The sequence below is a fragment of the Etheostoma spectabile genome, chromosome 13, assembly GCF_008692095.1.
Source record: "Etheostoma spectabile isolate EspeVRDwgs_2016 chromosome 13, UIUC_Espe_1.0, whole genome shotgun sequence".
Lineage (NCBI taxonomy): Eukaryota > Metazoa > Chordata > Actinopteri > Perciformes > Percidae > Etheostoma > Etheostoma spectabile.
Window position 1 is genome coordinate 13,205,038 of NC_045745.1, and position 18,475 is coordinate 13,223,512.

The 18,475-nt window shown below is 39.0% G+C and overlaps 2 protein-coding genes across 3 annotated transcripts in view; both read left to right on the top strand.

Moving 5' to 3' along the window:
• rabep1 (rabaptin, RAB GTPase binding effector protein 1) overlaps nucleotides 1–5,987 on the top strand; it is a 29,398-nt gene extending 23,411 nt beyond the window's left edge. For both annotated transcript variants that reach the window (XM_032534487.1, XM_032534488.1), the window contains 4 exons: nucleotides 835–933; nucleotides 1,735–1,851; nucleotides 2,485–3,685; nucleotides 3,765–5,987. In XM_032534487.1, the coding sequence (XP_032390378.1) occupies nucleotides 835–933; nucleotides 1,735–1,851; nucleotides 2,485–2,586 (318 nt within the window). In that variant the 3' untranslated portion in view covers nucleotides 2,587–3,685; nucleotides 3,765–5,987. The remainder of the gene's footprint in view (nucleotides 1–834; nucleotides 934–1,734; nucleotides 1,852–2,484; nucleotides 3,686–3,764) is intronic.
• Nucleotides 5,988–8,842: 2,855 nt separating this feature from the next.
• The window catches only part of mpzl1l (myelin protein zero-like 1 like), a 19,846-nt gene continuing 10,213 nt past the window's right edge, over nucleotides 8,843–18,475 (top strand). Inside the window, exons 1-4 of the mRNA XM_032533689.1 lie at nucleotides 8,843–8,980; nucleotides 12,974–13,155; nucleotides 15,216–15,426; nucleotides 17,805–17,934. Coding sequence (XP_032389580.1) covers nucleotides 8,908–8,980; nucleotides 12,974–13,155; nucleotides 15,216–15,426; nucleotides 17,805–17,934 — 596 coding nt within the window. The 5' untranslated portion in view covers nucleotides 8,843–8,907. The remainder of the gene's footprint in view (nucleotides 8,981–12,973; nucleotides 13,156–15,215; nucleotides 15,427–17,804; nucleotides 17,935–18,475) is intronic.

Here is an 18,475-nt window from a genome sequence, read left to right on the forward strand (position 1 = left end):
CCCCAACTTCACTGTTTTGGTTGAGTCTCAACGCTCTCATCATCAGATGCAGGAGTTGGCTGTTTTTAGTGAAAAATCTCTGAAATATGTAACAAACAAACAAAGGTGCAGTGGCACGCACAACTGTGATTTACACTTCTGTAAAATGTAACACATTGTGGGATTGTTTTCATATCGTATATGCTGTGGATTTTTTTTCCAACTTGTGGGGAACCTAAAGGTGCTCTAAGCGATGTCACGTGTGTTTTAGGCTACAACATTTGTTGTCACATACAGCAAACTTCTCCTCAATATCTCAGCAGTTAACGGAAACCAAAAATGTAGCCAAGAGAATATTTCACTCAGGTGGACAGAAACACAACTCGAGATGGATGCTTATGAAGCACCGTGCCTGCTGTTTGCTAACAAATTCAATAGTTTTATAAGGTGATACATTAAAGCTATAGTGCATAGTTTCTGCCGCCTCCATCAAGAATTCTAAGTAATGACAACAAAACTGTCGGCGCATCCACATGGTGCAAGCTCTCCGTGATCGCGCACCGCGGGAAACCAAGTTTCTGCGTGGGAAAGTCACCGGACGCCACAATCTTTTGAACATAGTCATACTGAGATATACAGAGAGAGTTGTTGTGCTGTTTGTCTTAATTAGGTTCGTAGCAACTTTTTTGGGAAAAAAAAGTCTAACTTTCCTCTGATCCTGCAGATTGGTTCATTCCTAATTGCCATACTGCTCCCTCTCCATTAAGTCAGTTGTAGACTCAGTGAAAATATATTATCTGCAGTACTTATATGTGATATTAATATATATTACCTACATATCTGTTGTTTATGTAGTTGCAGAGCAGTCTGGCAGAGAAGACTGAGACACTGGAAAGTATCCAGGGCCTGAAGAGCCGCCTGGAGCATCAGCTCAGAGAGCTCACCACTGCAAAGGTCAGTCTCGTTTACACACATATTCCTGTAAACCTCCCACACTAGAATGTGACCAATAATATCAGAGCATAGCAGGTCTTTCCTAAACCTTGGCCCTGATAGTCTATATCTTAAGACAGCATGTTGTGGCTGTACGCAGTCCAGCATAGTGCTGCTGCGAGGGACTGAACACTGAGAGATGCATTATCACACTGTGACACGCTCAAGATTGTTTTGCAAAAATGTATTCCTCCACACGTAAAATACAACTAGTACTGCAGTTACCAAATGTAGAGTTACTTTGTGAGCCGAAATAAGTGTGTTGGTGCGGCGGTCAACAGAAAGTGTTCGCTCCCAGGCTCACCCCCTCTCTGTCAAAGCCCAAGCCGCAATGAACACGCCCACCACCTACAAATAAGTGCACAATATAATAATCAATAAATAATATAAATGACACCATAAACAACATACAGTATGTGACTCCTACACAGCCGTTTTAATAGATGTTGGATGTCCTTATTGAAGATGTAGTATGTTAGATGAAGTTGGGCATTATTCTGTACAGTATTTAAATATTTTAAAAACATTTTAAAAACTGCTGTGTGATGACACTGAAGCATTCATTCAGCCATTAAAGCTGTGTGTGTGTGTGTGTGTGTGTGTGTGTGTGTGTGTGTGTGTGTGTGTGTGTGTGTGTGTGTGTGTGTGTGTGTGTGTGTGTGTGTGTGTGTGTGTGCGTGTGCGTGTGCGTGTGCGTGTGCGTGTGCGTGTGCGTGTGCGTGTGCGTGTGCGCGCGCGCGTGTGCGTGTCTTTTAACTGCAGAGTGCACTAGAGAATCAGGTGTTTGACGAGAAAGACAAAGCTCAGCGGCTGCAAACAGAGCTGGATGTCAGTGAGCAGGTGCAGAAGGACTTTGTCAAACTTTCTCAGACCCTTCAGGTAAGGAGGAGTCATCTATTTATGGAACCGTATCATGTAAAAATATTTAAAGGTTGATATTTTCTATATTGTCAGCAAATCCCATGAAAACTACCCATTAACATGTTTGTGTAATATATTGTAGTCAAAAAACTATGAAAGGCACATCAATGAGGGCGCCTGGATAGCTCAGTTGGTAGAGCAGGCGCCCATATATAGAGGTTTACTCCTCGAAGCAGCAGGTCTGGGTTCGACTCCGACCTGTGGCCCTTTGCTGCATGTCACTCCCCCTCCCTCTTCACTTTCATTTCTTCAGCTGTCCTGTCAATAAAGGCCCTAAATGCCAAAACAATAATCTTTAAAAAGCACATCAATGAGCCACACTAGCCCTGTTTCCATTTACTTATCTTTATTCACATTTGTTTTTTTTAACATTACCCTTGACTTCTTTTTTGTGTTAAATCGCTAAATGGAATATAGAGGTGCCTTAAAAATGCCTGCATAAAAATACATATTAAATGTTTTTGTACTTTTTTTATACTGAAATGTTATTGAGTGAACAAAACTGAAACTCTTGAAGTAGCTGAGACAGAAAGAGATTTTGATTGTTTTTGTGTTTGAATCAATCAATCGATGCATTGGCTGTGTCTGCAGGTACAGCTGGAGCGAATACGACAGGCGGACTCCTTGGATCGAATCAAAGTCATCCTCAATGACACCAACTTGACTGACATCAACCAGCTTCCAGATACATGATGCCACTGAATGAAAACTGCCTTCAGTTGCATTCCCCCTCTTTCTCTTATCACTGGCCCCATTAACATTATTGATCCAACCCTTCCCCCTCCTCCTGCATAACCACCACAGACGAAGAGTTTGGAGGGACTGACATGGCACGAGGAGCCTCTTTGTGTACATTAAGAGTCTTGGAACACATGAAGAAGAACACTACTAAAAAAAATGTAAATAACTAAATGTGTGACTGTGAACAGAGGGAGTCCATCTTCCTGTGGGTCTGTCTGTGTCTTGTTTCTACTGTAGATATATGACCGCCTGTATTAGCTCAACCAAAAAAGGTTTGTCGTCTTCTAAAAGCACTTTTCATCTGCAACTTCTCTTCCCAGGTAATTATAGAAAACAGGATACATAACTTTTCTCCTTCTTGTTCTCAAAGCGGTTGATAATCGCTTCCTTGTTCCACTTGGTCTCTCCCCACCCCATACACACATTTTTTGCTGATTTTCTGCAACATTTTCCACCTCGTTCTTGTCACTTAACCCCGTGACAAAGACACGATGAAGGAGATTCATGGAAAATACTTGCACGTAACTTAACTTAGATGAAAAATGGAACATCATTTGAGCAATACCCTCCATATCTGAAACATCCTCCTCGACTGTATCTTGCTTCATACTTAACGTCTCACAGAAATCGTTTTGTTATTTAAAGCTGCTGAAATACAGTGAAGAAATGTCATGTCTCATCAAAGTATCAAAGTTTTATTTCACACTTGTTTCTTGCCGTTTAAGACACAGTTCACATTGAAGAAATTGCTTGGTGAGGAAGTGACAATAGAAAATAATGAATTTTAATACACACTTTGCTCCTTTTTTTTAAATTAATTTATTTTTTGAGTTTCTTGATTTATTTCTTAAGTTCTTAAATTGCAGTGAGCTGCTTTTTGATTATAATGGAACCACTCACTATCACAACACTGGCACATGGGGTTTCTCTTCTGTCACAGCAGTAAGAAGCAGTCAGCTGATAGGAGGACGCCTTATTTAAGGACACTTTCAGATGGTGGGAGAAAAACTAACCTCTCACGAGCCGCCCTGCTACTTCCCGACCGATTCAGGTCTCCCCCGGAAATAAGATTTCAATCTCAAGGGACTTCCTGGTTAAATAAATGTTAAATAAAAATAAGTAAAATTCAGTGGATAAAATACCAACTAAAGGACAGCTTTACTTTATAGTCTGTCTATGAGTTTCATTTATCACTACAAGAAATTCTGTTGTCTTTGAGGCTACTAATGGATTTATTTAAAGTAATAATCTGAACAGTTTCATTTAAATGTCAGTTAAGTCACTATCTAACTCAGTGGAACATCCTGAAGACCAAGGTGCAAGCATGCTTCATCTGAGCTGCTTGGCAGGTAGTCGGATAGCTTCAGAGACCTCCTCCCCCTAACGCCTTTCTGTTTCCGACCTTTTCTGTAACTTTCTGACAATCGGACATTCAACTTAGTACTGTCACTTTTAATGTTTATTTAAAAAAAATAACATACAAATCAGTGAGTGGTTGTAGTTGTGTGAAGAAGGGAGCTTGATAGAAACCTTTGCTTCCTTTACACCTTCACACACCTGGCCAACAGCTGCGTTAAGTGGCTGTGATTGGCTGTTTTCCGAAAGTTGCTGAAATTGTCTGATGCAGATTGAAAAGTGGACGAGACGCTCTCGGACGATCTCTTGGTTTGAAGCATATGGAAGCCTTCACCCGTACTGAAAATGAACAGTCGCGTTTTCTAATAATTCCGATTCCATGCAGTCGTTTATTAAGAGAAGAGTTTTGACCACAGCCAGGCCGGGGCAGGTGGGATTCTTTAGGCAGAAGGGATGCTCATTCCCTCCAAAGCCTTTACTTTCTGATGGAATAAATAAATGCAAGATGAATAATAGGACATAAAATGGGGTGGCATGGTTTTTAATCGGTCTAAGTATGTGGCTTCATGTGCTGTCAGGTTTTATTACGTATTTGATCAATTTAATACTTTAAAACTAAAATAACGTTCACTAAATTACTTTATAATGTGCAGACAGAACAAATATCTGGTTTTGACAAACTCAATTAATACATTTTAATTAGGAATTGCTAGGCATGCTCTCCTTTGAATAAAGGTTGCAACTCAATGTTCTGCACTCACTTTAAATGGTTAATCCTGCAATTATGGATTTTATGGAAAATATGAAGAATGTGTTAAAAAAATATTCCAGAAATGGATGGTAGAATTTGCAGTTAAAACAATATATACATAATCATGCACACAGCAGCTTTTTATGGTGTAAGAACATGTTGATCGCTGTTATTTTTAGTTTTGTCTTGCATGTATTGCATTTCCTTTTGACGCACATGTCCATAATGTAGATATCTTGAGTTGATATTTATGATAGATTCATGCATTGTGTTATGAGATAATGTGGATGAGTGGGTAAGCCAGCCTGAAGTTGCACTGACAGAAACCTGTATGTCTTTTTGGATTGTATGATTGTGGGCTGAAAACTGAGAACTGGCAAAGTTAAAAGTAGAAATTTGTGTGACCTGGATATTATTTTTCTCTGAAAGGCCTTATTGCATTGCGGCTTGGTGTGTTTTTAATTTTATTTGTGACATTTAATGTCCCTCTAGCTTAATGTATGACTATTACATTTACAAATTTTACTCATGGCCCATATGGCATTAACAGGAAGATTCTCGCATTATCATTGCAGACATTCACTAATTTGTCATGTTTAAGAGTTGATTTAATAATAATTTCTGATCGTTGGATACTTATTTTATTTTTTTTGTGTAAATTGAATCCCAAAAATGATTGGAGTGGATGTTAAAAATGAGAATTTGTGTTTAGGGTGGAAGTCTGAAGGTCTGAAAGTTCACACTGCTATTTAGTTTTTAGTGTAAATAAAAAGTCGCGATAAAGAAAGCACACTCACAGCCTAAATATGAATGATTTGTTTTTAAGGCTATGACTTATGGGAAAATCTCCTTTTTGTAGTTTTCCTAACCCATGTACTCAACAGTTTCATTACAGTAATCTTGTAATGTGAACTTAAATTTCACAACCTCAAAATATATTTTAAGCTGTAACATACAGCCATAAGCAGTCTTGTTTCCAATAAATCACAGTATTAAACATTGAGCAACATGTGGATTGGTCCTTTTTTAAAGATTTTTTTTGCACTTTACTGATAATTAACACGTTGTTAGTACTTGCTCAAGAGTGCACAGTTTGAGCTTTCAGATGCAGCTTTTATCATTCCATTTAAAGCATTTTTATAATATACGTGTTTGACATTGTGAGATCTGTTTGAGGGTTAGACCAACATTCTCGTTTGCTGACAGATTAAATGGCATCCAGTTTAAAATAAAACACTCAGATTTCTTCCTTCTCCATTCGTCCCTTTGTGTTTAAACACCACACCATCAAAGCATGTGGCATTTTTTTAAACAAACTACTGTTGCACGTGCAGTCACTCTGTATCACCTCCAAAAATATTAAATATTTGTTACGATGATTCAAATAAACTCATAACTTGGCCATACATGCTCTCTTTTGGTTGGTTTTCTGCATGTGGGAATGCTAAGGGATAATCACTTAAATGGGGTGGGGATGCCTTTATTTATTTTTTTAAATGTCATGGAAATCAATCCCAATAGTTGTCAAGACACTGTCAACCTCACGGTGGCTCTAGAGGGAAAGTCAGGGATCACCAAAATGATTAGGACACATCCACTTCAACCACAAATGTCTCCACAAAAATTGTGCCAATCCATCCTAGATGACGGGGTTAGAGAATAAGTGAAAACTTTGATCTGCTAAGTGGTGCTGCAGGAAAAGTCAAGGGATCACTAAAGTCAGTAGGAGTCATTCTCTGTGGACCATGAATATTTGTTAAACATTGAATAGCAATCAATTCAATACTTGTTGAGATATTTCAGTATTGCCATCCCTAAGGCCATATCTTAAAGTGTTTTGGTTGCGTGTGCATAGTGATTAACAGGTTGCCTTGGCATCAAGGTAAACCAGTCAGCTTTCATTGCTTCAGTTTGGCCTGGCTGCTTTGGCACCAAACAAGACAACATGGAACTGACCCTGAACGTCTCACCAATCACAGAACAGAATAGAAAGCTTTTATTGTCATTGTAAAGAATACAACGAAATCAGGAGCACTACTCCTGATCAGTGCAATAAAAGACACAGGAAAACCAACATCCTAAGCCAACAACACAGGTTCAAATACAGGTAAAACATGTGAATCCAGTGTTATTTTGCACTAGAATAAGAGTTTGTATCACACTAGGATAAATGTATTTAGCGTACTGCGTACGTGGTTATTGCACAAGATCTAGTAGGTTGCCCTTGGTTTACGGCCACCTCCAAACTTTTTGCACTCCTCCATAGTTGGATGCATCAACAACGCCAACCAGGAGGAGTACAGAGGACTGATTGAGAGCTTCATCACATGGTGCAACAACAATCATCTGTAGCTCAACATCACCAAAACTAAGGAGCTGGTGGTGGATCACCGCAGGAATAGGAGGCCCCTTTCGGGGGGGAAGAGTGAAAAAGGTGAACTCTTACATGTACCTTTGGGGTTCAAATCAATCAAAAACTGGATTGGTGCCTTAACACCTGCATCCTCTTCAGGAAAGGACAAAGCAGACAGTTCTTCCTGAGGGGAATCAGATCGTTTAGTGTCTGTAACAGGCTCTTGAAGATCTTTTGTGAAGTCTTTTGTGACATGTGCACTGTGGTGTGGTGTGGTGTGGTAGGCTGAGGGTGGTGGCATCGAGCCTGGTGAGGCCAGCAGACTCAACAAGCTGGTGAGGAAGGCCAGCTCTGTGGTTGGGCTGAAACTGGATAGCCTGGAGTTAGAGGCGAAGAGGGGGACGATGGGCATAATGAAAGCCATCCTGGACAACCCCTCTCATCCCCTCAATGACGAGCTGTGGCAGATGAGATGGGCAGTTTATTTAGCCACAGGGTTATCTAGTCCAGGGGCAAAACTGAGCACTTCCTGCTGTTCTTTGTACCTGCTGCTATTTGTGCACACACATACACACACACACACACACACACACACACACACACACACACACACACACACACACACACACACACACACACACACACACACACACACACACAGCCATTTCTCCACAATGTCTGGTCAACTTGAAACAATCTGATGATCATGTACCTCGCCTTACTGTTCAAATATTTTCTTGTTATAGACTGTTTTTTACTATTCCAATCACCATAATACATTGATTATACGCTGTACATTATACTATTCTAAGGTACCATATATACATATAGACAGGCATGGGGTACTATCCATTAGATCATCTCTCAATGCAAATCAAACCAGCTATTAAGCTAACTGAAATAACACCATGCCAAGCTCTATGTATGGGGAAGGGTGTGTGATGATGTGGGGTTAGTTTAATTCCAAAGGACAAGGGAACTTTATCAGGATGCATAGTATCCCGGATCCATAAAATAACTAGCCTTTAAAAATAAAAATGTGCCTGCCTCTATGGGAATTTAACATAGGGTTATGTATACATACAGTATGCCCCCTGTATTTTAAGGAAGAATATTTATTTATTTACAATACATTATTCCTTCACAAAGAAAATTGGTGTCCCTAAAAGGTTTGGATTCTCCTAAATTTTTTGAATGAGGCATTAAGATCAATTTCTAAAAGATTGTTTTTTATCCCTCTTTTAAATCAACTTTAGCATGGGTGTGTAAACCTGTTCAAGCCACTGTACATTGTATTGTACAATATACTTTGACTGTGCTGCAATTGTATACTTTCTACTATTTAGTGTATTATCTTTCAACTTACTTAACATACCCCTCATTACTTTTTATACTTTTCTTTCCGTACTTTCTATACTCTGTTACTATTCTGTATTTATCTTTGATATGTCTGTTATACTGCTGCAACAAACCGAATTTCCCCACTGGGCATTAATCAAGGTGTATTTTATCTTGTATTGAAAGACAGTCATCATAAGGCTAAAATAAATACACGAATAGCTGATATGTGTATTTATTTACAGTTTGTTTCTTTATATTGAATCGATTTGCAGAACTATTTGTAGAAAATAACTGAAGGTACAGTAGTGTACACAGCAGCTGCAAGCCGTCGTAGCACGTGTAGACCAGTGGGGGGAAGCAGTCGCACTCACAACTTCGTACCCGACGCTTCCACTCCACGAAGAAGAACCACATTATACGATAGAGGGTGGAAAAAAAAATCGGAGGAACCTCTCCTGTTTACAACAACAAAATGCAGCCAAAATGGTCAAATATCATCTGCAAGCGTGTTTTATTGACTGGATTTACGCTATGTATTGTATTAGGTAAGTGTTGTTGCCCAACTTGGGTTCAATTTAAATTTGGAAATGTATGATTTTGAGCTCATTATTTAAGGTGGGACATCAGGTTAGCAAGCTAGCGTTGTTCTAACGTATCGCTGTCGCATCCCATGTACGGGAGTGGATAATTCACAATCCTGCTAATTAATGTGCCGTCACCTTTGTTCACGCCTCGTAGCTAAAGACGAGATTTAAAGCTACCAAAACCATTTATCTTGGGAGTGTCAGCCAGAGCCGTCGTTGTACACACATCGACATAACGTTACAGAAAATGTAATGAGGAAGAGTTAAATTCACAACAAGCTGAATATGATTTGGTAGAGTGGTGGCTACCGCCCTTGGTGTCTACAAAGGTGATGGTGGGACCACAGCGTTAATAAAAGGGAGGCCGACCCGTTGGTACGCGTTAATGTTGAGCTGAAATAAGGGTCGCTGGGCGTGTTTAATGTTATGCCGATTTAAAGAGTGACTTCAAGTAATACAGATAATGTAAAAAAAAAAAAAAAAAAAGTGTGTGTGTGTCTATCATGGAGGTGTTTTGGGCGAGAAAAAACAGCCACATTAAAGTGCCCGATTTGTGAATAACGCAGTCGTTAGGCGTGGGTCTCTACTGTAACTAGCTACGTGTCGCCCGGGGAATAATCCAGACTCAAAACAACACTTTTATTCGCTAGCATTTGAATCCTCCTCGTGGATATATATATACGAATCCTTGTGATGTGACTGATCTCTGTTTTGCCCACGAGCTGTGCGCTTCGTTGTTTTGCGTGGGGACGTTAGCTACCAGCTCTGGTTTGTACAGCAATGGTCAACGTGGGTGTGCTTTATAAACAAGTTGACCTTAACGTTACTTATTGGTTTTATGGCTAGGTTAACCAGCACACTATTTACAGCCACCCGTATATCTATCCTCAGCATTGATTAACAGTTATGGTTATAATTGACACACCGTTTTATTTTATTTTTAATTAAATTGGTATTAAAAAAAAGTGTCGAACCGGTATCGAAGTATTGAAAACTTTGGAACGATACCCAGCCCTACTCAGCCGGGGGATAGTGTTCTAATTATCTAACCAGTGCACTATTTACAGTAATGTACTGAATAATACATGTTTACCATTAGCATTAACTAACAGTTATTATTAACACACAGTGCTAACACATTAGCTCTATAGGTTACCTTACTCTGTGCTTTACTAGCTCAGCGTCCAAAAACCTAAGGTAACATTAAATTTCCTTGTTGGCTAACCTCTCCCTGAGCCAGATAGCAAAGCTACAATCATATATAAAGTAATATAAATATTATATAAACATGTATGCAGTTATTATACAATTATACAAGTAGCAACACAACTGCATGTGAGAAAGATTTGCATGATGGGAATAATTTGATTTGCAACAGATGAAAAAGCCTACCAGTTAATTTCCTTTCTAACACTGGACAGCTCAATAGCAACATCCTGAAGTTTGGAGGAGTGCACTGGTGGCTTTGAATCTCAGACTAATAACAAGTGACCGGAGGAAATGGATGACAAACACCTCCTTCCGTTTCAAATTGTGAAATTAGTTTCTTCTGTTTTTAATGCATAGTATTTCCTGCTGGAGTCTGGATCTCGGCCGCTGTGCGTTAGACAGAATTTGGTGCATTTGCTGTGCAAAGTGCGGAAAACAGGTGCGATCAATGCTTTTGTTTTATGTAGGCTACATCAAATCTATTAGATCCTCTCATTGTGGGAGCAAAAGTGAATGTCATATGTCTGAGTTTTCCAAGATTGTGACTTGGGTTTTCAAAGATGTTTACAATTGTACACATCTCTGTTGAAGGGACATTAGGTGACTGTGCTGTCAAACATAATGCTGTCCTGTTCAAGTTATTAATCAGTAAGTCTATATCCTTTACGTTCCAATCCTGGGACTGCTCAGTTGCCGCCGGAATATCCGCCGGATTTCACTCATTTAGGCCGGACATCCGTTGCCTTGGGCTTGCTTTGTGTTGGCATTTTAAACTGCGCATGATTTTTGAGGACTATGGTTAACCTTATCTTGGATCTCTGCAGGGTAAATCCAGACAGCTAGCGAGATGATCTGTCCAATCTGAGTTTTCTGTTTCACAACTAAAACAACTTTTAAACGTACACCATGTTCCACCAAAACAAGTTCCTTCCCGGACCTATGTTGCTTTTCTCCGGTGCTTAGCACCGCCCAAGACAAATGGGATTGGTTTAAAGACTAATTAAACAGAGCATGTTTTCCTCCCATCCCCGGATGCTATGTGAGGTAGCCAGACTCTCCTCCAGCATGCTTTGGAGGAGGGTCTGCCCACGCAAGACTATTAATCAGTAAGCTCTTAACTTTTATAAACCCAGTTCTGAAAGATGAAGTTGCTGTTTTTCTTCTGTCAATTATAATTATTACTGTTTCTAACAAACTTGTCAAGAATATGATGTTGACTTGTTCTTCAAGATTGCACAATGATCCCATGTTTTTCTTCCCTTTTTTTGTTTTCAAGAATTCTGGTGCACAAATTAGTCAGGCCTTTCCATACCCTTGAATTAATAATTTGCACATACAAAACTAATAGAAACAGATCAGTTATCATATTAAAACAGTTTAATGGATGTTAAAGATAACACATTGTGGTGTTTATCATCCAAATCATAAAAAATATAGGTATCTTAGTCTGAAATCAAACTAAAGCTGTAATAAATCCAGTCGGCTCATTTAGATCGTTCATGATCTGACCTCCACTGTAGATTTTGCGCTGCACCACACAGTGTTTTGTAGGACTGTATAGCACACAGCCGATCAGCAAAGAGTAAACAAGAAGTACTAAAACAACATGAACTATAAGAAAGTTTAGAAGATACAGGGACAATTTCCCCACTGTGGGACAAAAAAAGGTTTTTCTTATCTTAAAAAGAGTGAAGGCAGTAAATTAAACATCATTCATTTGTGGGAAATAATTCAGTAAATGGCGGGCACCTCTGCACTAAACCATAGCGCTGAGCCACAACAACCTGTAACCTCATAACATGGATTTTTATGAGAGGGAACTGATTATGTAATTTGATGGTATGAACTTATTGAATCAATGGCACAAGGTTAAAAAAATCATGAAATAGAGCATGTCAAAAACAGACCAGGGACAACATATAGGCCTACCAGAAATCCAGTTAAGATGATCTATCAAGATATGAAATCGGGATAGACCATTTTGGCCTTATCACCCAGCCCTTAGTTGGATATGAAACATAGAGAACTGGGATACAGAGGCAAGACGTCTCGCATCATCCTGCATTATGCTGATACTTTCCGGACACCACAAGACGTGTCAGAAACCTGTTAATTCATCTCTTCAGGGGCGGCCCAAAAAAAAAATAATTCATCTCTTCATGGATTATTTATTCAGTCGATTTACAATTTTGATAATGAATTAGTATTAATGAGTAATTTTCTTAGCAAAATGCTGAAAATTCAACTTCCTATATTGTTCAAAATGTGAGGTTTGCAGATCTTTTTAAGGACAGAAATGTCTAAAAATAATCATTATAAATTGTGTAACATTATCTTAGAGTAACAATATATTTTTGTGTTAAACAAACCATTTATAACTGTGATGTGTTTTTTAATTGACCAAATGATCAACAAAACAATGAATTATATAAATAATGAATCTAATGGTGCCAGTTGCAGTCCTGCCTGTGAGCATGACAACCCTCTTTTTGACCTCTGAGAACTAGAAGCCTTAAAAGTCTTTAATCTGTTTACGACTGGACTTCCTGGACTGTGTTTCATTGTTTCACCGGTACCTGAAACAACACAACGCATCCCCTCTAATATGTTGAGGCTGCGCTTGCAGTCATGTTGCATTCTATTATAATATGCTCAGTTTTTACCATATCACTACACCATAATGCTGTCAACAGTTTGTCTAATTCCAAGAAACTTTTTATTTTTTATTTCCTTAACTATTAACAGTCACAAAACCTTCATCTGCAATCGACATATATGCCGACCCTGAAGTGATTATGCAGAACGGCACCACGGGAACCCTTCGATGCACCTTTAAGTCCAATGAAGTGGTCAGAAACGACATCTCGGTAACTTGGAGCTTTCAGTCGAGTCAGCCCGACAATAAATTCTCCAAAGCTCCATACGTGGTGAGTCCTTGTTGGTTGTATCCGCTGTGGGGAAGATTCCCCACAGCTCCAGGATGTTTTCCTAGCATTGTTTTTATCTGCACCGACACATGAAGAGCTGCGCCTCCGTGTAAATGCTCACTCGGATGACATGGTTTCAATATCCAGCAGGTCTTTTCATTTTTTCCCCCGATACAATCTCAGTGCCAGGCATTTATTTATATTGTATCATTTACTTGTGTGTTGCCTTTACTCCTACTCCTGCTCCCACCTTGTGTCACTGTACCTCTGTAATCGCTGTTTGTTTTTTCCGTTTGCTATCATCTATTTATCTTGTGACTCAATAATGTTTTGAGCACCACAATTTCATCACATGGTGTGATTTTAGTACTCTTGTTTAGTTTTTATTTCATGTAACGTAAAGCTCTTTTATAAACACTGCAGCAGTATTATTTCCACTGGGTTATTACGGCAAGTCAATGGATTTGTTTCTGGCAAAATGATTTATAAAGCTGTTGAGTAGCACAGATGTCATGTTCAACCAATCAATCACTGTCAACTGCTAAAACTTTGTCTTTGTACGCTCCTAAGACGCCTAATTGGTCGTTTTTCTAAGATATCTTTAGTAGATTAGTCATTTTTTAATGCTTTTAAATGACTTCTTTTCAAGAAAATTATAAGCACATCTCTGGTAACACAATTTAAAGTAGTGCTAAAGTAGTGATTCTTTGTGGAAAAACCCAGTTTTACTGATCTTTCGATTATAGCAACTAACCGATTTTGTCGACTACATTTTTTGAACGTTAAACAACTAAGAATGTCTTTAATCGAGGACAGTCCTAATCTGATTGTGATTCTGTTAGAGTTTACTAATTAGAGACATTTAAGCACCTGGAAAAAAACAGTTCATCCTAGAAAGCAAAGTCTGCTGTATTAAATCAAAGAATTTTGTGGAGCGGGAGGATTGTGGACCACGTCTCTGTCTCTGTACCTACTCCTTTTTGTTTACAGATCAGTCAGGCTGGGCGGGAGCCTCCTACCTGTCTGCTGTGATCTCCTGCAAACATAATGACATAGCTGTAAGGTTTGCAGAGAAGTCATGCCAGAACAGATACATGCAGTCAGAACTAGGAGTACAGTATGTCCACAAAAAGTCGGTTAAATGCATATCTTTCTCTCTATCCAAACACCGGGGGGGTGGGAGAAAACCGTGTATAGAGTGTATAAATCTTAAAATGCCACCTTGGTATTTGTTGTGGTATTCGGTTTGTACATGGACACTACAACCTTCTCTGTGATCGATTATTCGGAATATCAATGTAGCTGCAGCATTAACCTGGTTTTGTGATGACTTTTGTCCAGTGATTTTCAAATAATTATTTTATCAGCGCAGCTCAAATGTCAAAATTGTTGTTGATTAATTTCATGTTCCTTTCGTCACTGTTGCAGCTCTAATAATATATGTAATAAATGACTATGACATAATACATTAAAGGGCCCATATTATGAAAGAAATCACTTTTTCTGGGATTTGGGGTGTTATTTTGTGTCCCTGGTGCTTCCACACGTATTCAAACAATTAAAACTATCCGTCCTGTTTTGAGTGAGACACGGTTTCTGAATGTCCTCTGTCTTCAGTCTCCCGGTGAGCTGTTCAAAATCTGCACGACTTTCTACGTAACTAGCCGAGACGAGGTGGCTAACCGTAGCACATGCTAGTGCTAGCATGCTAGCTCATTCTCAATGGCAAAACACTGCTACAACACACACTAAAACAGGAATCTGCAGCAATGTGCAGTACAACAAAAACATGGTGTATTTTGAAAATGAAACCATGTAAACCTATTCTTGTACAACCTCAAAATACAATTATGAACTTGAAAATGAGCATAATATGGGCCCTTTAAAGTCATAGTCATTTTTCCAAAGACAGTATTTTTTAGCCATGTTTACTAGCCCAACCATTCTGTTCTCTTATTAATACTACCGCATGCAACACTGTATCTGCTAGACCAATGATGAAATGTGTCGACAGAATAACATGTGTGAAGTTTAATCTGAATTTTCTTCTCTTTTGGTAGATTTTCTACTTTTCCAATGGGAAAGGATTCCCAGGACCAGAGGAGTTCAAAGACAGAGTGCACTTTATTGGAGACATAAACAAGAGGGACGTCTCGATACAGCTGAGTCCGGCTCAGTTTAGCGACAATGGGACCTTCTTCTGTGACGTGAAGAACCCACCGGACATATCGGGAACACCGGCTAAAACGGAGCTCCGGGTCGTTCTGAAAGGTGAATGCATTTACTTCTTTTCAAATTGAAATCAGAACAGTTATTATTGTAAAGGATTTCTTTCAAAAACAGTAATCTGTGTCAGCTTTAAGGAAGGAATAATTTGAGTGTGGTCTTCCCCCACTCACTGACTCTCAGCATGCACGTCGTACACACATGCCTATTGGGCAGTGTGTGAAAATGCTGTCGGAGCATGCAGTGTGCCTCATTGTGCCGAATGTGTCATGTTTCCAGGAAAAGAGGTGGACTTTTCCCTGTCAATTTACCTTTTAACTCACAAGAACGGTGCCATTTTGGCCACAGCGGGTGGGTTCCAGCACCTAGAAATAATTAAAACCTTGAGTAAATAATGGTTTATCTTAAAATGCCACTGCACCAAGCTTTAAATCTAGTTTTCAAACAAATAGGATTGCCTTTTGAATGTTATTTAGATCTCACTTTAGTCATCTTAAAACCTAAATCATCACGTGTGTAAAAAAAACAAATGTTTGAATGTGAAAGTCTGCAGTGTAGAAACAAAGAAACACTGGATCTTCTGTGTTGGCCATAAACCATGCGCACACAGAAAAAGTGACTTTACACCAAGATGGAAAACCGGTTACCTATGCGCAACTCTTCATCTAATTGGTTTCTTTCTTGTACCGTTTGTGCCTGCAATAAGTAGAACTGGTTCACTGGTATCATCCCAAAGGAAATTGTTGTGCAGGACGAATCAATCTAAAATGTCAATAAGGTGCAAATCCAAATATACACAATGCCAAAAAAAGACCCATGAAGCTTTAATGACAAATAGCAACAAGCCAAGCCATTGCATTTCCTGCAGCTGCTTTAGAATAAAAGCATCTGTCTGATTGTCTGATTGTGGTTTTTAAGCTTTTGAATGTGAAACCAGAGCCGCAGGAAGGGATGGTATTCTTTAGTTTCCAGAAGAGCATTCTGCTGGTGAAAATTGAGTACATTTTTAAATGAAAGGCTTTGTGATTGACTTATCATGATCAACGTGTTGGTGACTGCTGATCTAAACTGTTAAAATTAGCTTAATTTAATAATTTAAAGATAGTTTTTCTGTTCAAGGTGCCACCAGACAAGAGAATTTTGACCGTCTTGTTGTGGTATTGTAGTCAGAGTTGTGTCCTGTCTTTCCTGCTACAACCAGGAGTTGATTTGGATGTCCAGATGCATGCAGACGCGTTTAAAATGACATTTTTGCATTGTTGTAATTTTGGATACAAAGGTAGGCGTAATACTTATTCTACATGATCTTTTGCTCAGCCTAAATGACATAACACCTGTGTCATAGCTGTCTGGATATTAAAAGTTAATCCACCCCTTCCAGCCAGAATGAAGGATTTCTAGTGGCCACAGTATGACTAGGATACTGTATGTGTCCACGACAAATTTCCTTTAGGACAAAAAGTCTACGCAATCAACCTTGAATGAATCTTTGTTGCTGCAGCTCTTGCCGTAGAATCCTGCAGCCAAATCAGCAGGTGCATTCTTGTTAGTTATTTTTCAGTTACATGAAGCCCACACGTGCATGTGATGGCTTGTTGTCTTACGGCTCAGCGGTGGATGCCCCACCCTCCAGGTGGGAGATTGTTCTGTATCTAGGAAGCAATGCGGAGCCTAAATAGAAGACGTTTGTGTGTTTATCAAAATATGTTTGACTATGATTTTTTAGCTCTTACAAAGAGTTGTTGTAGTATTTTTCCTAAACACACAGCTGCTTTTGTTACGGCTGGATAACCCGGTATCGACGACACTCCCAGTTCTGAACTTGAACTTTTATGTACACTAACACAACTTTATTTATACATCATGTAGAGACAATCCGAGAAAAACAATTGAAAGTGCTGAGGTTGGGCTTTCACATGTTATCTCATCAATGTCTATAAACAACAAAAATGTGCTTAAAAGCCATTTTAAAACCTTTTATTAATATTTTCAGTAATTAACATTGGAAGACATACACTTTCAATGGAAAAGTAAAACCTATTATTATTAGTATTTACTTCATCTGTTTGTGTGCCTTAATTAATGAAAATAGCGGTATATATTTTTTGAAAGTCTTTAACTTTTCTAAAAATATTTTGAGGGATTCACTTAAGACTTAAGATATGTACATTTTTAAGAGCTCCTGTGTCATTTCCCTTGCACAGTGGGTTACCGGAAGCGTTATTTTTTTCTTAAATTGACAAAATGCCAGACTTACAGTATAGCTGAGTTAAAAAAAATAAACCATGCCTCCGTTGTAAGGACTGTTTTAAAAGGTGCTAAAGAAGGACATTTACCCAAACATATACTAGGGACATAGACAGAGGTTTTTATTTTTATATATTTTAAACAAACCATGTGTTGTCATTGTTGTGTTTGTCCAGAATCTCTTCCTCAGAGCAATACTGCCATTATAGTCGGAGCAGTTAGTGGTGCTTTGCTCCTGCTCGTCCTCATCGCTGTAGCTGCCTGCGTTATCATGAGGGTGCTTCACAACCGGCATGAATATGAAGGGTAAGTGGGCAGTTTTACATAACCTGTGTTACAGGTAGAAGGACTGTCACTGATTGAGCACATTAACACCGCTGCAGTAACACGACACACAAACCTAGTTTCCAAAATAACAAAAAGGATTTAGAAAGTAATTTGACTTCTGCGAGAACATCTATAACAGCATTTATTAGCAGTGTATAAACATTTCATGAATGCTCAATGGTTATAAGTGTATTTGTCAACAACTTTAACTCCACCTGTGGGCATCCATAAATGGAGGCTGCTTATTTAAGATAAGATAAGCACTTTTTGATCTCCAGAGGGGAAATTCAATCTTTGCAGTACAATGAGAGGAATAAGTAAGTACAGGTAAATAGACAAGGTAAAACAAAATAAGAATAGAAGTAGAAATAGGGGGCGACCTCTAGCTCACCCAGTAAGAGCGTGCGCCCCGTGTAGGCTGAGTCCTTTGCAGCTGCCTGGGTTGGAGTCTGGCCCGCGGCACATCGCTGTGTGTCATCCCCCATCTCTCTCCCACCTTTCCCGTCTAAATTGAAAAAAA